The sequence below is a fragment of the Argopecten irradians genome, chromosome 14 (genome assembly GCF_041381155.1).
Source record: "Argopecten irradians isolate NY chromosome 14, Ai_NY, whole genome shotgun sequence".
NCBI lineage: Eukaryota > Metazoa > Mollusca > Bivalvia > Pectinida > Pectinidae > Argopecten > Argopecten irradians.
In genome coordinates, this window is record NC_091147.1 from 11,360,805 (window position 1) to 11,376,870 (window position 16,066).

The 16,066-nt window shown below is 36.1% G+C and overlaps 3 protein-coding genes and 1 pseudogene across 3 annotated transcripts in view; 3 read left to right on the forward strand and 1 right to left on the reverse strand.

Moving 5' to 3' along the window:
- LOC138307546 (flavin reductase (NADPH)-like) overlaps window positions 1–1,836 on the forward strand; it is an 8,251-nt gene extending 6,415 nt beyond the window's left edge. The window contains exon 4 of the mRNA XM_069248348.1: window positions 1,354–1,836. Coding sequence (XP_069104449.1) covers window positions 1,354–1,499 — 146 coding nt within the window. The 3' untranslated portion in view covers window positions 1,500–1,836. The remainder of the gene's footprint in view (window positions 1–1,353) is intronic.
- Window positions 1–3,308, forward strand: part of LOC138306842 (uncharacterized) — a 27,148-nt pseudogene extending 23,840 nt beyond the window's left edge.
- Window positions 1–14,299, forward strand: part of LOC138306841 (NF-kappa-B-activating protein-like) — a 39,370-nt gene extending 25,071 nt beyond the window's left edge. The window contains exons 2-9 of the mRNA XM_069247339.1: window positions 7,749–8,403; window positions 9,159–9,242; window positions 9,596–9,687; window positions 10,065–10,137; window positions 12,000–12,127; window positions 12,613–12,694; window positions 13,336–13,485; window positions 13,967–14,299. Coding sequence (XP_069103440.1) covers window positions 7,766–8,403; window positions 9,159–9,242; window positions 9,596–9,687; window positions 10,065–10,137; window positions 12,000–12,127; window positions 12,613–12,694; window positions 13,336–13,485; window positions 13,967–14,135 — 1,416 coding nt within the window. The 5' untranslated portion in view covers window positions 7,749–7,765 and the 3' untranslated portion in view covers window positions 14,136–14,299. The remainder of the gene's footprint in view (window positions 1–7,748; window positions 8,404–9,158; window positions 9,243–9,595; window positions 9,688–10,064; window positions 10,138–11,999; window positions 12,128–12,612; window positions 12,695–13,335; window positions 13,486–13,966) is intronic.
- LOC138307035 (uncharacterized) lies at window positions 3,233–5,074 on the reverse strand. The gene is made up of 3 exons (XM_069247662.1): window positions 4,042–5,074; window positions 3,278–3,853; window positions 3,233–3,240 (listed from the first exon to the last, which is right to left on the reverse strand). Exons 1-3 carry the CDS (start codon window positions 5,072–5,074, stop codon window positions 3,233–3,235), a joined length of 1,617 nt encoding a protein of 538 aa, XP_069103763.1.
- Window positions 14,300–16,066: the final 1,767 nt, after the last annotated feature.

The following is a 16,066-nucleotide window of genomic DNA, read 5'->3' on the forward strand; positions in this document are numbered from 1 at the left end:
CCTTTCACCTAACTCAAACCTCCGGGACTGACCGACCAACCAAGTAGTGGTAAGTGACCTTTCACCAAACTCAAACCTCCGGGACTGACCGACCAACCAAGTAGTGGTAAGTGACCTTTCACCTAACTCAAACCTCCGGGACTGACCGACCAACCAAGTAGTGGTAAGTGACCTTTCACCAAACTCAAACCTCCGGGACTGACCGACCAACCAAGTAGTGGTAAGTGACCTTTCACCAAACTCATACCTCCGAGACTAACCGACCAACCAAGTAGTGGTAAGCGACCTTTCACCAAATTCAAACCTCCGGGACTTACCGACCAACCAAGTAGTGGTAAGTGACCTTTCACCTAACTCATACCTCCGGGACTGACCGACCAACCAAGTAGTGGTGACTGTTCACCAAACTCAACCAACATCCTTTATTGACCAATGAAATAATTGACCGATCACTTACACCTCCCCCTTCCCCCTCCCTACATTCTTTATTGGCCAATCAAATAATTCGACTATCGTCATCCACGACTAGGATAATATCTGATGTTGCTATGCCTACAAAGTGCTACGTAGAGTATTGCTTTATATGATAAAGTTGAGATTAAACAAGGGCACAGTGTGCCTGAATCGATCATCTGCTACCTACTGATCAGGGACATATGTATTTTAGACGTATCTCTCCTCATTTCTAGATATATTAGTTCATCCAAAAACTGCAGAACTTTAAATGATAAAACCAATTGATAATGCACTTGAAATTAATTCGTATTGAAAATTCTTTAGAAAGATTAGGATTGCGATAACGTCCCAAGTAGAGAGGTATGATTTGATTTGAAGTCACTGCACGTCCAGAAAGAGAAAAAGTTTGCTTTTGACCAGTCACATAATAACAGTTTTGAAAATTTGGCTGATTGGGGGTCAAAATGAGATGCACAATAATATCCCGCAAATATCACACGAATGTCTTCTGTCCATGATGCAATTCACTGATTATTTAAGAAGTCACGTTGTTTATAAAGCAAATAGATATACAATGTATCTCCTTTTGACGATCATATAAGGACAGAATTTAAAGTGCTTCTTTGTTGGTTTCAAACCAAATAATTAGCTCACGTCCATATTAGCGACGAAGCAAGATTAAATATAAATGGTTTTACTCTCTGTCATATATATTCCAGTGATTCAAAATGTTTCATTGCATTAATAAATTGTAACATTGTAATAAAGCTTATATGTTTTTCTTGTCTCATTGTTAGAGTATTGATTTAAAGGATATAGGTCTAGAAGTATTGCCCAACATTTCAATCGGCGCTTATACAAAAAATAAACAGTGTACAGTTGCTTCCTTGTTTACAGGGAAGGAGGTGAAGGCCGCTGAGGGACAGTATGTAGAAGGTGCCATAAGAAAAATACCTCGGAGGGACGTGGCCAAATTCATGTTGGACTGTATTCCCCGGACAGAGTGGGTGCGCAAACTCGTGGCGATAGGACTTCCGGTTTGAAAGAGACGCACTATCATGTGTTAATATCTCTTCGTCAACAAACAGAACAAAGGCCAAACAGAAACAATTTGGTCAACTGTGAACTTATGTCTTATAGCCATGTAGACAACAAAGGGATCGATGCTTTCAAAACACAGTTTTTATGTCCGTGGGATTGCAGACTGCTGTCACACCAAAACGTTCGTCGTTTACATGTGTAGTTGATACTGCCATTGATGACTGCGTACTGAGGCGATCTTTATCCTTACAATATTCACAAAATGTAATTCAACGGGACTTATTATATTTGATTTCATATTACAATTGTTTTGGTATAAATGAATCATTACATCCATTGACATTGCCTTAGTTCCGTCAAAATGATGTTTTTGGTAGGTTTCCCGGTTCTCTCGGCAGTTCCTTTGAATATTAATTAAGTCGGTATCTAGTTCTTCACCGGAGAGGCTAGTGTGTTTTCTAACAACTGAAATACAATGAAACATAATTTTACACGTTTATTTAATTTACAATGTTTGTGTGTTTACCCAGTGGTAACTCATTTTGGCGGGAATAAGTTTATGACCGGAAATTGACGCACGAAAATAGTCATATGAAAACTTGTTGCTATATGTGTGTTTGCGTCTACTCTTTCTACAATACCTATGATATTTCCACAAAATTAAGCATTCTTCAAAACATTTCACGTGAATTTATACTTTCAAAAATCGTGGAAACAAACTATCGTGAATTTTATGGCGGATGTACACAAAATACATGCGGTAAGCCGGTCCGCGCAACATTACCTTTCGGAGTTGAGAGATAGTCACTGGCTCGTACAGACGTGCGCCATTGTAAGATCTCGGTGCTCAGATCAGTGTGCTGCATGTCTCTCTCATTCTCTCCTACTTCAAATAGCCCTAGTATGTTTGTGCGTATCTGAAGACAGATGTAATTTTTATATTTTTTCATTTTAGGCGAAAGACATCTTTGAAGTAACTGGCACACATATTTCACTCAAAACAAGAAGTCAGTCCGGAGAAAATCTTCATTTCGAGACCGACTACTTTAAGGTATTTCAATATTCATTGAATGAAATAATTCATAGATTTATCTTATTAGAAAAGGGTTTTCCATTGATATTAAACGGGTTGATTTATCTCCCTGTTCATGATTTGTTGCAGAATGAAGACGGATCTAGATGCGACAGCACAGATACGGCTACCGACACATGTGCTACTAGAAAACACACCAAACACGGTGACCGTCGGTACACAGACTGGTATTCAAAGTGTGACAGATTCTGAACACCCTAAAAACCATTGCCAGATCTGTGGTATCGACGATGACAAATCAGGAAAATGGTGCTGGCTTGGATGTGAAGCACCTGATTGTGAGTATTGGGTGCATTCCTTCTGCACCAACATCAATGTTAAAAATAAACGTTATTTGAAATTCATTGAATTCTGGTGTCCATTGCATAATAAATTATAATTAATTATATATATTTGTTTCCTTTTTATTGTTAGGTTGCAAAATGTGTGTACATACCTCTTCCAGTCTGTCGAAATTTCTACAGACCCTTAACCACCTCTGCTCTGTAGGAGCTCCAGGAGGCATCCACATCTTACATCTGCGGTTCCTGGCCTCTAACACAAAGTCACCAGCCTCACCTTTGCTTGGATTTCCCGACACAGAAAAGGATTCGGTACATTCGAGAAACTCCCTGACCTCTAACGGCGCTTGAACTCTGACCTTCAGGTCTCTCACTTCCAACTCCTGGTAATGTGTCATGTTCATGCCAGAGAATAGATCGGTGAAGGTGGCACGGCTACACGTTATGACGTCGCTGTTGTTCCGTCGAATCCCAGCCCGAAACACATAGAGAGACAGAAGGTAGTTGAAGACAATGGACACCACAAACAGATAGTTTGGGTCAACCACTTCGGACACCCAATTACTAAGATAGTCAGTAGCAGATACTTCCTTTCCCCTTTCTACACGATCCCTAAAATAGGGCACAAGAAGTTCATCTGCCATACCAAACAGAGCAATCTCCACCATCTGGAAGCTCTTATGGTGGTCGGATGCTGACTTGGCAGCTAGTTGGGCCTTTGGACTGTTAAACCCAAGCATCTTGGCCAAATCTTTAAAGAATACTTCCCACAAGAGTTTGAACATGCATTTAACCATGTTAATTTCCACATGGCCAAGTCCTGGTTGCAGCAATATGTTCTTAAATTTTAAAAACTGTGGTAAATCAGATGCTGTGGCATCATGCTGGTGTTTGTCATGCAAGTGCGATAGTAAAAGATTAGAACCAAAAATACGATCGCCACAGTGAGGACACACAAACACTTTCTCCACAAGACGTGAACCTGTAATAAAGCAGTTTGAATATTATACCAAAAATGCCATCGATATACGGATACAGTATAACAACATGTGTCTACATTGCGAAATGAAATTATCGTTCAAGAGCCATTTGGCATGAAATCGCGAAATTATGTCGCCGCGAAAATAGATTCGTTTACACAAATTTACAAGCTGAAACACGAAACCGTACCTAATATATAGGGAGAACCGTCACACCCAACCATTGTCCACTTTCTGTTGCCACTACAAGTTTCTTTGGCTATATGTGACAGCACAGTTTCCACAGCTTCATAGCTGCATGGATTTACCATACAGGGATTCCCCATTGACACAGTTGGTGGAGACTCGGGGTGTTTAGCTTGGACAAATTTGTATGGGTCTGTGTGTATGAATGATGAAGAGGGGGTGGTGATGCCTGTCTTTTTGTGTGATCTTTGTTTCTGTATATGAGTGTCTATGATATCGTGAATGTGTCCGTTGTGTTCTTGTCTGAGATGGTACAACCGTGACTCTATGAACTGGTGCTGATATGTCTCAAATGACTGCTGGCTTGTTTCTACATAGCGTGTAACTGCTTCTAGTGTACGTATTTTGTCGTTAAACAGCCAGTGAAACGGAGAAAGTTGTGGCGAGGTTTGGATTGATGTGGAGAAAAGAGGAAGAATGTGGATGATGTTGGTGATAACACTTAATTTTGCTTTCGCATCATACCGAACTCTCCAGTTTCTACTAAGTACTTGATTGTTGTCAAAATATGTAACTATGTCTGATGTATGTGGACATGCAACGGGAATGGTGCTGTAGGATTTGATCCAGTTGAGGAGTGAAGAGTAACTACCTGATGGTGATGTTGCAGCATTTATCTGGACAGCACTCTTACTTCCGGTTAGAAAATATATGATAAGTGATGATGTAAAGGAAAGAGGTAACGTGATATTGAAAGCAGATGCGAGGTATATTTGTTCTATGGCTTTAACAATAGACAGGCATTGATGTGTGTTGTTTTCATCAAAATTTGAGCACATGGACGTGAGAAAAGACACTAACAGTTTGTTTTGCTTCGAAAGCCAAGATTTAGGGTCATATGATTTTAAGATGTTGTCGTCCTTGTAATCCTCTTTACATGCCATTGCATCAGAAACCACTTTTGAACACAAAAACTGTCCAACCGTCTTGATAAGATTTAACATCTGTGTTTCTGGTATAATGTCATTGTTTATCATTTCAATAACCTTTTGGACATGAACCTCGTGAAAGGTCTGGTCGCTCTCATCAACAGGCTTAACTAAATTAAGCTCTGAATATTTTGCGCACAACACACACAAATAGGTTGATGTTCTGCATAAATAGTTATGTTCAATTAATGCCTGAACTACACATTTGCGAAATTTTTGTTTGCAGAGATCTTATGTATCTTGTTGTTTTCGCTGTGAGCGGGAACAAATTCCGAATGTTTTCGGCAGCTGCATTTTGGTTTCATCCTGCTGAAAAAAAATTGAACTTCATAACCTAATTTTCCTAAGTTTAGTTTTGTTGTTTATGTGTTCATTTGTAGAATAGTTATAAATATCCACTGCATAGATTAATTTATTGTACAATTTATTTATTTTTTATTAGTGTCATTAAGTCACTATTGTACTGTATCTACGTAATTATTATCAATAGTTAACCAATTTGAAGTGTTATTTAAATAAAAATATATAACTAAATGTTTATTAAATCGTTTAAAATTATATAACAAATTTAACACCCATGAAATCATAACCAGGTGTTATGTCAGTTATGGGCTGTCATACTTTTACACGTTGATTACATATGCGGGCGTAATATCCCGCTTTTGTTTTACACTTACTTGGTTGCAAGTCACTTCCGGTCAACCGTGCGATTCGTTAGTGTGTGATGTGCAGTCCGTTGGAATTTCAAGACAAAATATGAACGCTAAATGGGGTTTGCAGAGCTTTTATTGACATGTATTGCTGACAATGCAGGTAAACAAACATTTTAAACATGATTTTCGAGACAAGGTACAGAAATTTGTAAAACGTGCAACACGCACGCCTTACCGTGCCGACACGTACTTTCATGTGACACAGGTGTGAATTATCGATTATGCACGCTTTTAATGCTGTACGTAAATAACCTTTGCATAACATCAATTGGGGTATATATGTATACCCTATTTGAGGTATTATAGCTCAGTTGGGGTTATATACCCCGTATGAGGTTTGTGCGAGACCTGTCATTAATCGATTCAGCCTCAGTCAGCTCAGACATTGGCAGACACACTCACTCAATATAGACTATACCTAGTACCATGCCAATAGAACGTCTCCATGATATATTCTTTATATATTTAATGTATATTTTATTTGAATTTTCATGATTTTATTTATTTAATTTTGATACTGTGTAGTTTCCAGTTGTAGATCTATTGTTTAAAAATGTTAACCTTGTCAAGGAAAAAACAATAACAAAAAAACACATTAGTATCGGTGGTGGCTAAATCTTGTCATGAGTCGGGATCGTCGCTGGGTATAAAAGATGGTGCTCTAGGGTTGAGTTATAGCAATTTAAAAATACATGTACGTACAATGTATATCTCACAAGAATACAAGATAAGAGAAACATTAGTGGTAATATAGTGTTTATCTAATACATATACATTGTACATGTAATTAATATAAAAGAATAAAACAAATTTAGATAAGCAATGAAACAATTTAATATTATTAACTTTAGGCAATACACAAATATACGCATATAGCTCAATGTATAAGGTTAGTAGAGTTGCCTACCCTTAGCGTGGTCACTGCGAGGGTAAACAAATGAGATTGGTGAGTCCCGTGCTACATGTAGTACCACGAGTAGACAAGGTTACAAAAAAGGCAAAATTTGTTATGAAAAGATTTGAACATTATGTTGAAATATCGTATATATATTTTTGGCTTCTTTCATCACTTGAATTATCCAAGACTGGATTGCACTTCCTCCAGATCTTGCGTCTCGTCAAATTTTACAATTTGATTAAAACCATATCTTGGTTTACTCTCCGATACTTTACAGGGGACATAGAGTCATAGAGTATCAGAGTGTAATCAAAGATCTGGTTTTTAATCAGACTGCAAAATTTCTAGACTGTTTTAAATCACATCTCTTATCTCTTTATTAACTTATTTTACCTTCCCCTGTACATATAAACACACCTGTCCTACCGTATATATATATATACAGGGGTTTCATTATCAGGCGGTACCCGGTACTTTTTGACGGTTAAACCTAGCTGTGGTACCGCCTGATTTAGGCTAAATTACATTAGATAGCATACAGATGATATAGAAAAGTACCCCCTGAAATTGCAATTGTACCGCCTCTCCTGAAAGATAATGAAACCCCTGTATATATATATATATATATATATATATATGTATATATATCGACGTGATCTTCAGTTTGATGAAGTAGGTAAATCACTAGCTGATTTGATTAAAATTCATCAAAAGATGAGATCAGAAATATTCATAGAAAAAAAGATAAGGAAAAAATACAGAATATATAGGAAAAGGTATGTAACAGATATATGGATATATTATTTGGTGTAGCAAATGCATGAATTATTTGATTTTAGTTTCACATGTTTGTGAGATACATTGAAAGTAGAAATTGTAAAATTAAACGATGTGCAAATAAATTGGAATATTAAGGCGGCGCGTTGAACCAGAAACCTAGAAGTTGTTAGAAACATTAGTATAACTAGTGTGTACATTGCCTATTTCAGCTGTATTTCATGTGAATTTGATAGGAAACAATACTTTTGTTACCGGTATATCACTTATATGAACTTTTAATTCCATGTATATACTTCTTTGTTTTAAAATCTAAAATTATGCATTGTTTTAGACACAAAGAAGTGTAAAATGCCTCGCAGAAGTGAGAGTTCTAGTGACACAGATAGTTCCTCTGGATCAAGTGTCGATGTTCGTCGTCGCAGACAGAGAAGCAACAGTTCCACTCCTCCACGAAAACAAACTAAATACAGTCGAGGCTCACCTGACTACAGACATAAGCAGATATCAAGATCACCAGTGAGGAAAAGATCCAGGTCCCCAGTAAGGAGAAGGTCAAGGTCACCTGTAAGGAAGAAGTCAAGGTCACCATATAGACACAATTCTCCATTCAGGAAAAGATCAAGTTCACCAGTAAGGAGAAGGTCAAGGTCACCAGTAAGGAGAAGAAGATCACAGTCTAATTCTCCTGTTAGAAGAAAATCACCAAATTACAGGCAACCATCAAGGAGGTCAAGGTCAAATTCTCCACATAGACGAAATTCAAGGTCACCAGAATTTAAACACCCTAAACAACCCAACTGGAAATGGGGAAAAGGAACCTCTGAACTTGAAGAAAATGGCTATGACAGAAGAAATCATGATAGCCAGCAAAATCGGTTTGGAGGTCAAGGTCGTGGAGGCAGGCATGGTGGAGGTCATGGGGGTCATGAAGCGAAGGGAGGCAGAATGGCCCATAATAACCAGCAATTACCAGAATTTCTAGACAGGTAAAACGTCAGGATTCATTTAAGATATTTCATGTTAAAAGAAAATCCATTTTCAACATTTTTAAGCAATTAAAATTTAAAGATGCTCCACCGCCGAGAAAACATAAATGATATTCCTTATTTGAACAATAATTGGTGTATTATCGTGTGTATATATGTCTAATTAACACAAAAAATAATATCAAATAATTTGTTTTGCCTTTGGTGCATGTGCAATCAGTACTTCATTCCATATAGGATATAGTGCCACAGAATTTTTTCGGGATGCAATTAATTATTTTTCATATTTTTAACATGAAGTAAAATTAGAAGCACAAACTTTTCAATGGTGGTAATGGTGTAAAGTAAGTAACTTTTGTAGCTGAAGAAAAATACTAAATAGTATTCTCCTAATCTTGATAGTGAAAAAATACCATCTCTCGGCGGTGGAGCATCTTTAAAAGAAATGGATTTTATAATACAATCAAACCTGTGTATAAAGGTCAAATAAGGGACAAGGAAAATGCTCTTTATGTAATATATGTACACACATGAATTTGTGTTATAAATGGTCATTTGGGAGAAGCACAAAAATTGATTTTATTATAAACAGAAGGTCATTATACAAAGGTGGTCGCTAAGGCAGGTTTCACTGTATAGTGAAGTATATAGTATGATTATGTATATTCAATGAGTAAAATTTGAACATTTATTTAATTTTCAACTTTATTTAATCTAGATGTAATAAGTTTTTTTTCCATTTGAATCTCTTGCAGACGGAGATGTGAGAGAGAACGTATTGGTGTTTGTGGAGCTCCTGAAGTCTGGGGTGCATCCCCAAGTCATTTAATAGATTCAGAGTAAGTAAGGGGAGATAACTATCTGTGTTCATACAATTCCAAGTCATTTGATCATTTAGGGGAACCCAGATTGCAATATGAAGTTTATTAGATCCTTAAGTAATAAAATATGTTTCTCTTTGAAACAGAGTGGGTGATTTTAGAAGTTTCAAAATTTGTATTCAAACACAATGATATATTCTTATGTTATACAATATATGATATACATTTTTTGGAAAAAGTAGACCTGAAAACACATTTCATGGTAAGTGCTATGATTCAATAGAAGGTCTGGTAATGAAATTTGAGTTTTGTGTACTAATTCCACACTGAATGGATAGTGATACAATTGTACTATGTCTTGTTTATTACAGGTCTGATGAGGAAAACAAAAATAGAAAGAAACATAAGAAAAATAAACCAGAAACAGAGTCTGAGTCCCCAAGTGAGAGTTCTGAATCAGAAGGTATGCCATAATGCTGTTTATCTTGAATCAAATAGTTAGTTGACAAAAGAAAACAGTACAGAGTAATATGTCAAAACCGGCTCTTGTCCATTCTGGAGCCTTATCAATTTTGCCTTCATGTTATAACATTTTCCTTCTTAAACTAAAATCTGTATAATCCAGAAATCTGTCCTTACCGACCAAATAGCCTGATACTGATTTAATAGACAATTTTTACTCTACCAGTTTATATACTTTTTGACCTTGAATCTCTATTCCATTGATTTTGAATTAATTCAATAGTTTTTTGCACATGTCTATGATGTTTGGACTTCAGTGTTTAGTTTACTTATAATTGTTTTTAAGATTTTCTATATTTCTTGTATTTTTGTTATCAGAGGAAAGAAAAAAGAAAAAGCACAAGAAGAAAGGAAGTAAAAAGAAAAAGAAGAAAAGTAGTAAAAAGCACAGGTGAGACAAGATAATATTAATTTTATTGATTGATATTTTAAGTTTTTTTCCCTATTGTCTTCTATGGTTAGTATCAGGTCTACCCAAATTGGTACACTTTTTGGAGACAATCTTAATTTTTTTTTTCTAATGAGTGCTTAAATCCAGATTTTTCTTTTAACATTTCACAAATAGATGCCTTCAGTTTTAATTTCATGATTTGTTTACTTGTCAGCAGTACATATATTTATAAATAGAGAGCTTTGAAGCAGGTTTGAGTACTCAAAAAAGTACATCTAAATTTGATTTAATGATTTATTAATGTCCATAGACATGATAAAAATGTTTGAATTCATTTCAGGAAATTTCAAACATTTTAAGTGTATTTAAGTCACAGATCTGTCAAAAATATCCCATACTGCAATTTGTTTCATAATTCTAATATACATGTATATGGTGATTTTATGGTTGTTGCACGACGTTGTTTCCCGGATTTTTCCTGATTTCATTATTTTCACGTTTAAATGTAGATAGTAAGCAACAGGAAAGAATATGACATATGGAAAATGTCACAGTTACTATTAAGCACCTGAATTTTTGTTCAGAACAATTATTGTCAGTTTAGATTGTAAACTGAAAATTCTGTTTCACATATATTAAAAGTGTACCAATTTGGGTAGTGTATCAATTTGGGTAGTGTACCAATTTGGGTAGTGTACCAACTTGATGTAGCGTCACATTGTAACAATAAATTGTACTTAACTCACATCATTTTGGGATCTCGAAACCGCCATATTCAATATTTTAACAGAATATACCTGAAGTCTCAATCTCACTATTTTGATCTGTTTTTGAATATGTACACTCATCAAACAAGAGAAAAAAAATGCAACTCCGCTGATAAGTTTAAACAATAGTCAACTTGCTGTTAGATATTCTTTGAAAACATGAAATATGGAAAAAATACCTGATTGATGTAATTTGATGGACGTTTTGTAATGCAATCGGAGTTCTATTAAATGTAATTATCCCCCGCCCAACGAAGTTGGCGGGGATATACAAATGGGTTCCGTCCGTCCGTCTGTCCGTCTGTATGTACAAATGGTTTCCGGAGCATAACTCTAAAACCAGTAGAGATATTTCCACGAAACTTCATATACACACATTGGTCTTATGGTCTAGTAGTGCCTTTTGCTATTTTTAGGTTTTCATTTTTTGCATTTTTTTCCGTAACCATGGAAACATTGCTGAAAATATCATATTTTTGTACCAGGTTCGTTTCCGGAGCATAACTCTAAAACCAGAAGAGATATTTCCACGAAACTTCATAGACACATTGGTCTTATGGTCTAGTAGTGCCTTTTGCTATTTTAAGGTTTTCACTTTTTGTACTTTTTTCTATAACCATGGAAACATTGCTGAAATTGGCTGATTTTTGTGTAAGAATCGTTTCCGAAGCACAACTCTAAAACCAGCAGAGATATTTCCATGAAACTTCATAGACACATTGTTCTTATGGTCTAGTAGTGCCTTTTGCTATTTTTAGGTTTTCTTTTTTTGCACTTTTTCCATAACCATGGAAACATTGCTGAAAATATCATATTTTTGTACCAGCTTCGTTTCCACAGCATAACTGGAAAACCGGTTGAGATATATGCACGGAACTCCAAATATAAATGTCAAGGCTGTATACCTGATTCAACAATTGCAGCCCCGCTCTACTTGAATTATACTCCATCTTTCTTTAGCTCAACTTCCTTTTTCCTGTTTTTTTTCATACACATAAGTCTCCACAATCAAACTTACTTCAGCTTTGATATCTCCATTGGTGGGGGATCTGAATGACTATGTCCTTGTTCTGAAATGTATTGTTTTTTCTCCAGTAAGAAACACAAAAAAGAAAAGAAATCAAAGAAGGCAAGGAAGAAGAGGAAACACAGCGAGAGTGAATCTGAAAGTGACAGCTCAGAGGAGGAAGAGGAGGAAGAGATTGTCTGGGTGGAGAAGAAAAGTAAGAAATTTCTGCTTAATGTTTATGTTGTTGAAAGTACAGCACCATGCTATTGAATACAAGTGAAAAATGAAAATACCTTTAAGCAAAATTTGTGTGTTGTTTGTTTGTTTGATTAATTAACGTCCTATTAACAGCTATAGTCATGTAAGGACAGCCTCCCATGTATGCGATGTGTTGCGTGTATGTTGTACGAGGTGCGTGTTTTGGGAGACTGCTGTATATTCATGTTGTGTATTCTTGTATAGTGGAACTATTGCCCTTTTTATAGTGCTATATCATTTAAGCAAACATGACCTATGGGAGATTGATATAAATGTTTGTCAAAAAAGGTAGAATTTTAAAATTAAATCACACACAAGAGAAAGTTGGTTTACAGTATATGTCTATTGTAAGACAGAATCCATAGACACTGATGGCGTGATCTTCTGAAGCCTAGTGTTTATATCCAGTCATAACTCATTGTACGTTGTTCATGTTTACAGAGAAACAGGAAGGGGATGGGAGTGATGAAGATATTGTTGGTCCTGTTGAACATGTGGAATCATCTGTCAACAAACAACTAGAGTAAGTTGAAAAATGTTAAGTAGTAAAATTATCAGAAACAAATTTTGTTTTCGGATGGAATATTTAGAAACACATAATCTGCAATACAGTAAAACATGAATGAACATACTTGACAAAGAATTCATGATTACAACGGTTCCTTAAACAGCTTTTTATTTGAACTTGAAATTTATCTTGGCCAAGTACTTGTAGCCTGCAGGTGTATTGGTTATTAAGTTACAACTACAACTACAATAATTTTGCCTAAGATTATTCAAGATATTGATGGTTTTAGGGTTTTTGTTTTATTAGTTTAACAGCCAGGGTTATGTAAGGATGTGCCAGGTTTGTTAGTGGAGGAAAGCCGGAAAACCATCGACCAACAGTCAGTACCTGGCAACTGCCCCACATGGGATTCAAACTCGCGACCCAGAGGTTGAGGGCTTGTGTTAATATGTTAGGACCTCTTAACCACTAAGCCATCACTGCTTTACAGAGATAGTGATGAAAACAAGGTTTATAAATAGACATAAAATATGTGCAGTTTTTGTAAGACAGTTAATGCACACACGTTTTATTAAACCTGTGGTAAAGCATCGTTTTCTTTTATGATAACATCTTGTTAGTGTGACATTATATTTACCCTGATTCTCTACTTATAGCTATGGTAAGGCCCTGTTACCGGGAGAAGGTGCAGCCATGGCAGCTTACATTGCTGAGGGCAAGCGTATCCCACGCAGAGGAGAAATCGGTCTGACCAGCGACGAAATTGTGTCATTTGAAGATATTGGTTATGTAATGAGTGGCAGCAGGTTTGTACTTTTGAATTTTATGATGATGAGTTTGTTGTTATTAAGCACAACTTCTGATCAGTTCATGAATTAAAGGTATTTCTTTTTACAATAAATTTTTCAGAATTTATAGAGAAGATTTTGTTGTGAAGTGTTCAATTCAATAAACATGATTCATGCATTATGATATGTGTCGTAAAAACTGCTTCCATGTAGCAACAATGACTTAAATCCACCTGCTTTATAATACAACAGCTATCCTTGGGTCTCCACACAAGCTGACCCGTGTATAAAGGTCATTCATCTGCAAAAATATTGTTTCTATTTCACTTGGATTTAGTTGTCTTTACAGGTTTGATTGTATCTAAATTTCAATTTAGAAAAAAGGTAAAATTGAAATATCTTTAATCTTTAATATGTGGAGATAGCCCATTTTCCCTGTGTTGTTTTATCTTTATACGGTATGTATATTTTTTTTTTTTAAATCTGTGTTTATCTGCAGACATCGTCGTATGGAGGCTGTGCGTCTACGTAAAGAAAACCAGATTTACAGCGCGGACGAGAAGCGAGCTCTGGCTAAATTTAACCATGAGGAACGGTCTAAAAGGGAAACAAAGATTTTGTCACAATTCAGGGAGATGGTGCGGAAAAAGACAGGAAACAAAGACTAGTGATAAATTATTATATAGAGGTTACATGTGTGTGAGGATAATGAAAATCACGTTGAATTTTTTTTGAATTGTACAGTTTAATTTCAAGGAACAATAATGCTGCATCACATTGATGCAAGAACATATATCATCAGCGTTGAAAATAAATCATGTTTTGTAATCTTATATAATCTTTGTTATCTATTTGTTTTTCTATTCTTGGAAATATGAGAATGGGAAATTAACCTTATTATGCGAAGGGCGTTTAAGCTCGAAAATTTCACCCACATATAATGTTTGGTACAGTATATGTATTCAATTTTTAGGTCATCTGACCCAAAGGGTAAGGATGACCTATAGTCGTCATGTTTCGTCCGTCGTTGTCCGCCGTGCTTTAACTTTTTCACATTTTGAACTTCTTCTCAAGTTTTACAGGTGCAATTTGGCTGAATCTTGCATGAAATGATCCTGACATGGTCCCGACAAAGTGTTGTTATTTTTCGGGTTGATCCGAAATCCAAGATGGCCGCCACAGCCGCCATCTTGAAAACACATTTAGAACTTCTTCTCAAGTTTTACCGGTGCAATTTGGCGGAATCTTGCATGAAATGATCCTGACATGGTCCTGACAAAGTGTTGTTATTTTTCGGGTCGATCCGAAATCCAAGATGGCCGCCACAGCCGTCATCTTGAAAACACATTTTGAATTTCTACTCAAGTTCTACCGGTGCGATTTGGCTGAAATTTGCATGAAATGATCCTGACATGGTCCCGACAAAATGTTGTTATTTTTCGGGTTGATCCAAAACCCAAGATGGCCGCCATCTTGAAAACACATTTTGAACTTTTTCTCAAGTTCTACCGGTGCGATTTGGCTGAAATTTGCATGAAATGATCCTGACATGGTCCCGACAAAATGTTGTTATTTTTCGGGTTGATCCAAAACCCAAGATGGCCGCCATCTTGAAAACACATTTTGAACTTTTTCTCAAGTTCTACCGGTGCGATTTGGCTGAAACTTGCAATTACATGAAATGATCTTGACACGGTCCCGACAAAGTGTTGTTATTTTTTGGGTTGATCCGAAATCCAAGATGGCTGGCACAGCTGCCATCTTGAAAACACATTTTGAACTTCTTCTCAAGTTCTACAGGTGCGATTTGGCTGAAACTTGCATGAAATGTTTCTGACATGGTACCAACAAAGTATCGTTACATCTCTGGTTGATCCCAAATCAAAGATGGCTACCATGACACTATATCTTATTAATTTCCTTTATGTTAAGGCCCTTTGGCCTCTTGTTTGAAATAAAATTTGTTGAAAGAAATTGAAAATGATCCTGACAAAGTGATATCATATATAATTAATTTTACTATTGCCAAGGTAGTCAGATGACCATCCCTTTGGGCCTCTTGTTTGCAAACTATGTTATGTACAGGTGTACCCAGTATCTATCGCTACCTGTACTAATCACAAAATGTTTACCTGTACTAATCACGAAATGTTTACCTGTACTAATCATGAAATGTTTACCTGTACTTATCACAAATTTGTTTACCTGTACTAATTACGAAATGTTTACCTGTACTAATCACCAAATGTTTACCTGTACTAATCACCAAATGTTTACCTGTACTAATCACGAAAATATCCATGTTTACAGAATCCTAATTTTGTAGTGGTTGAAGATCACAGAAAACAATATGTAAGAGTCCTGTTCGGGACACCAAAGGTTATCATCCTCAGTCAAGTTGTAAATCCCAGACATTTATTTACCCAGAGCATTTGCTGTGATATCATGAATAATTCATCAATCAAATCTTCCTCAATCGATTGATTTCACCAGATGTTGGAAATCTTGTCCAATCAAAAAGACTGTTGGAAGACAACACATTTGTTATGTGCGCAACAATCTTCTCTGTTGATTTGGTATTTAAGCATTGGTTGTCATA

Excerpts from the sequence above, each read along its gene's own strand:
- LOC138307035 (XM_069247662.1), bottom strand. The coding sequence starts at position 5,074 with ATGATAAACAATGACATTATACCAGAAACACAGATGTTAAATCTTATC. Across the intron at positions 3,854-4,041 it reads CGGTTCTCCCTATATATTAG|GTTCACGTCTTGTGGAGAAA; the intron begins GTACGGTTTCGT and ends GCTTTATTACAG.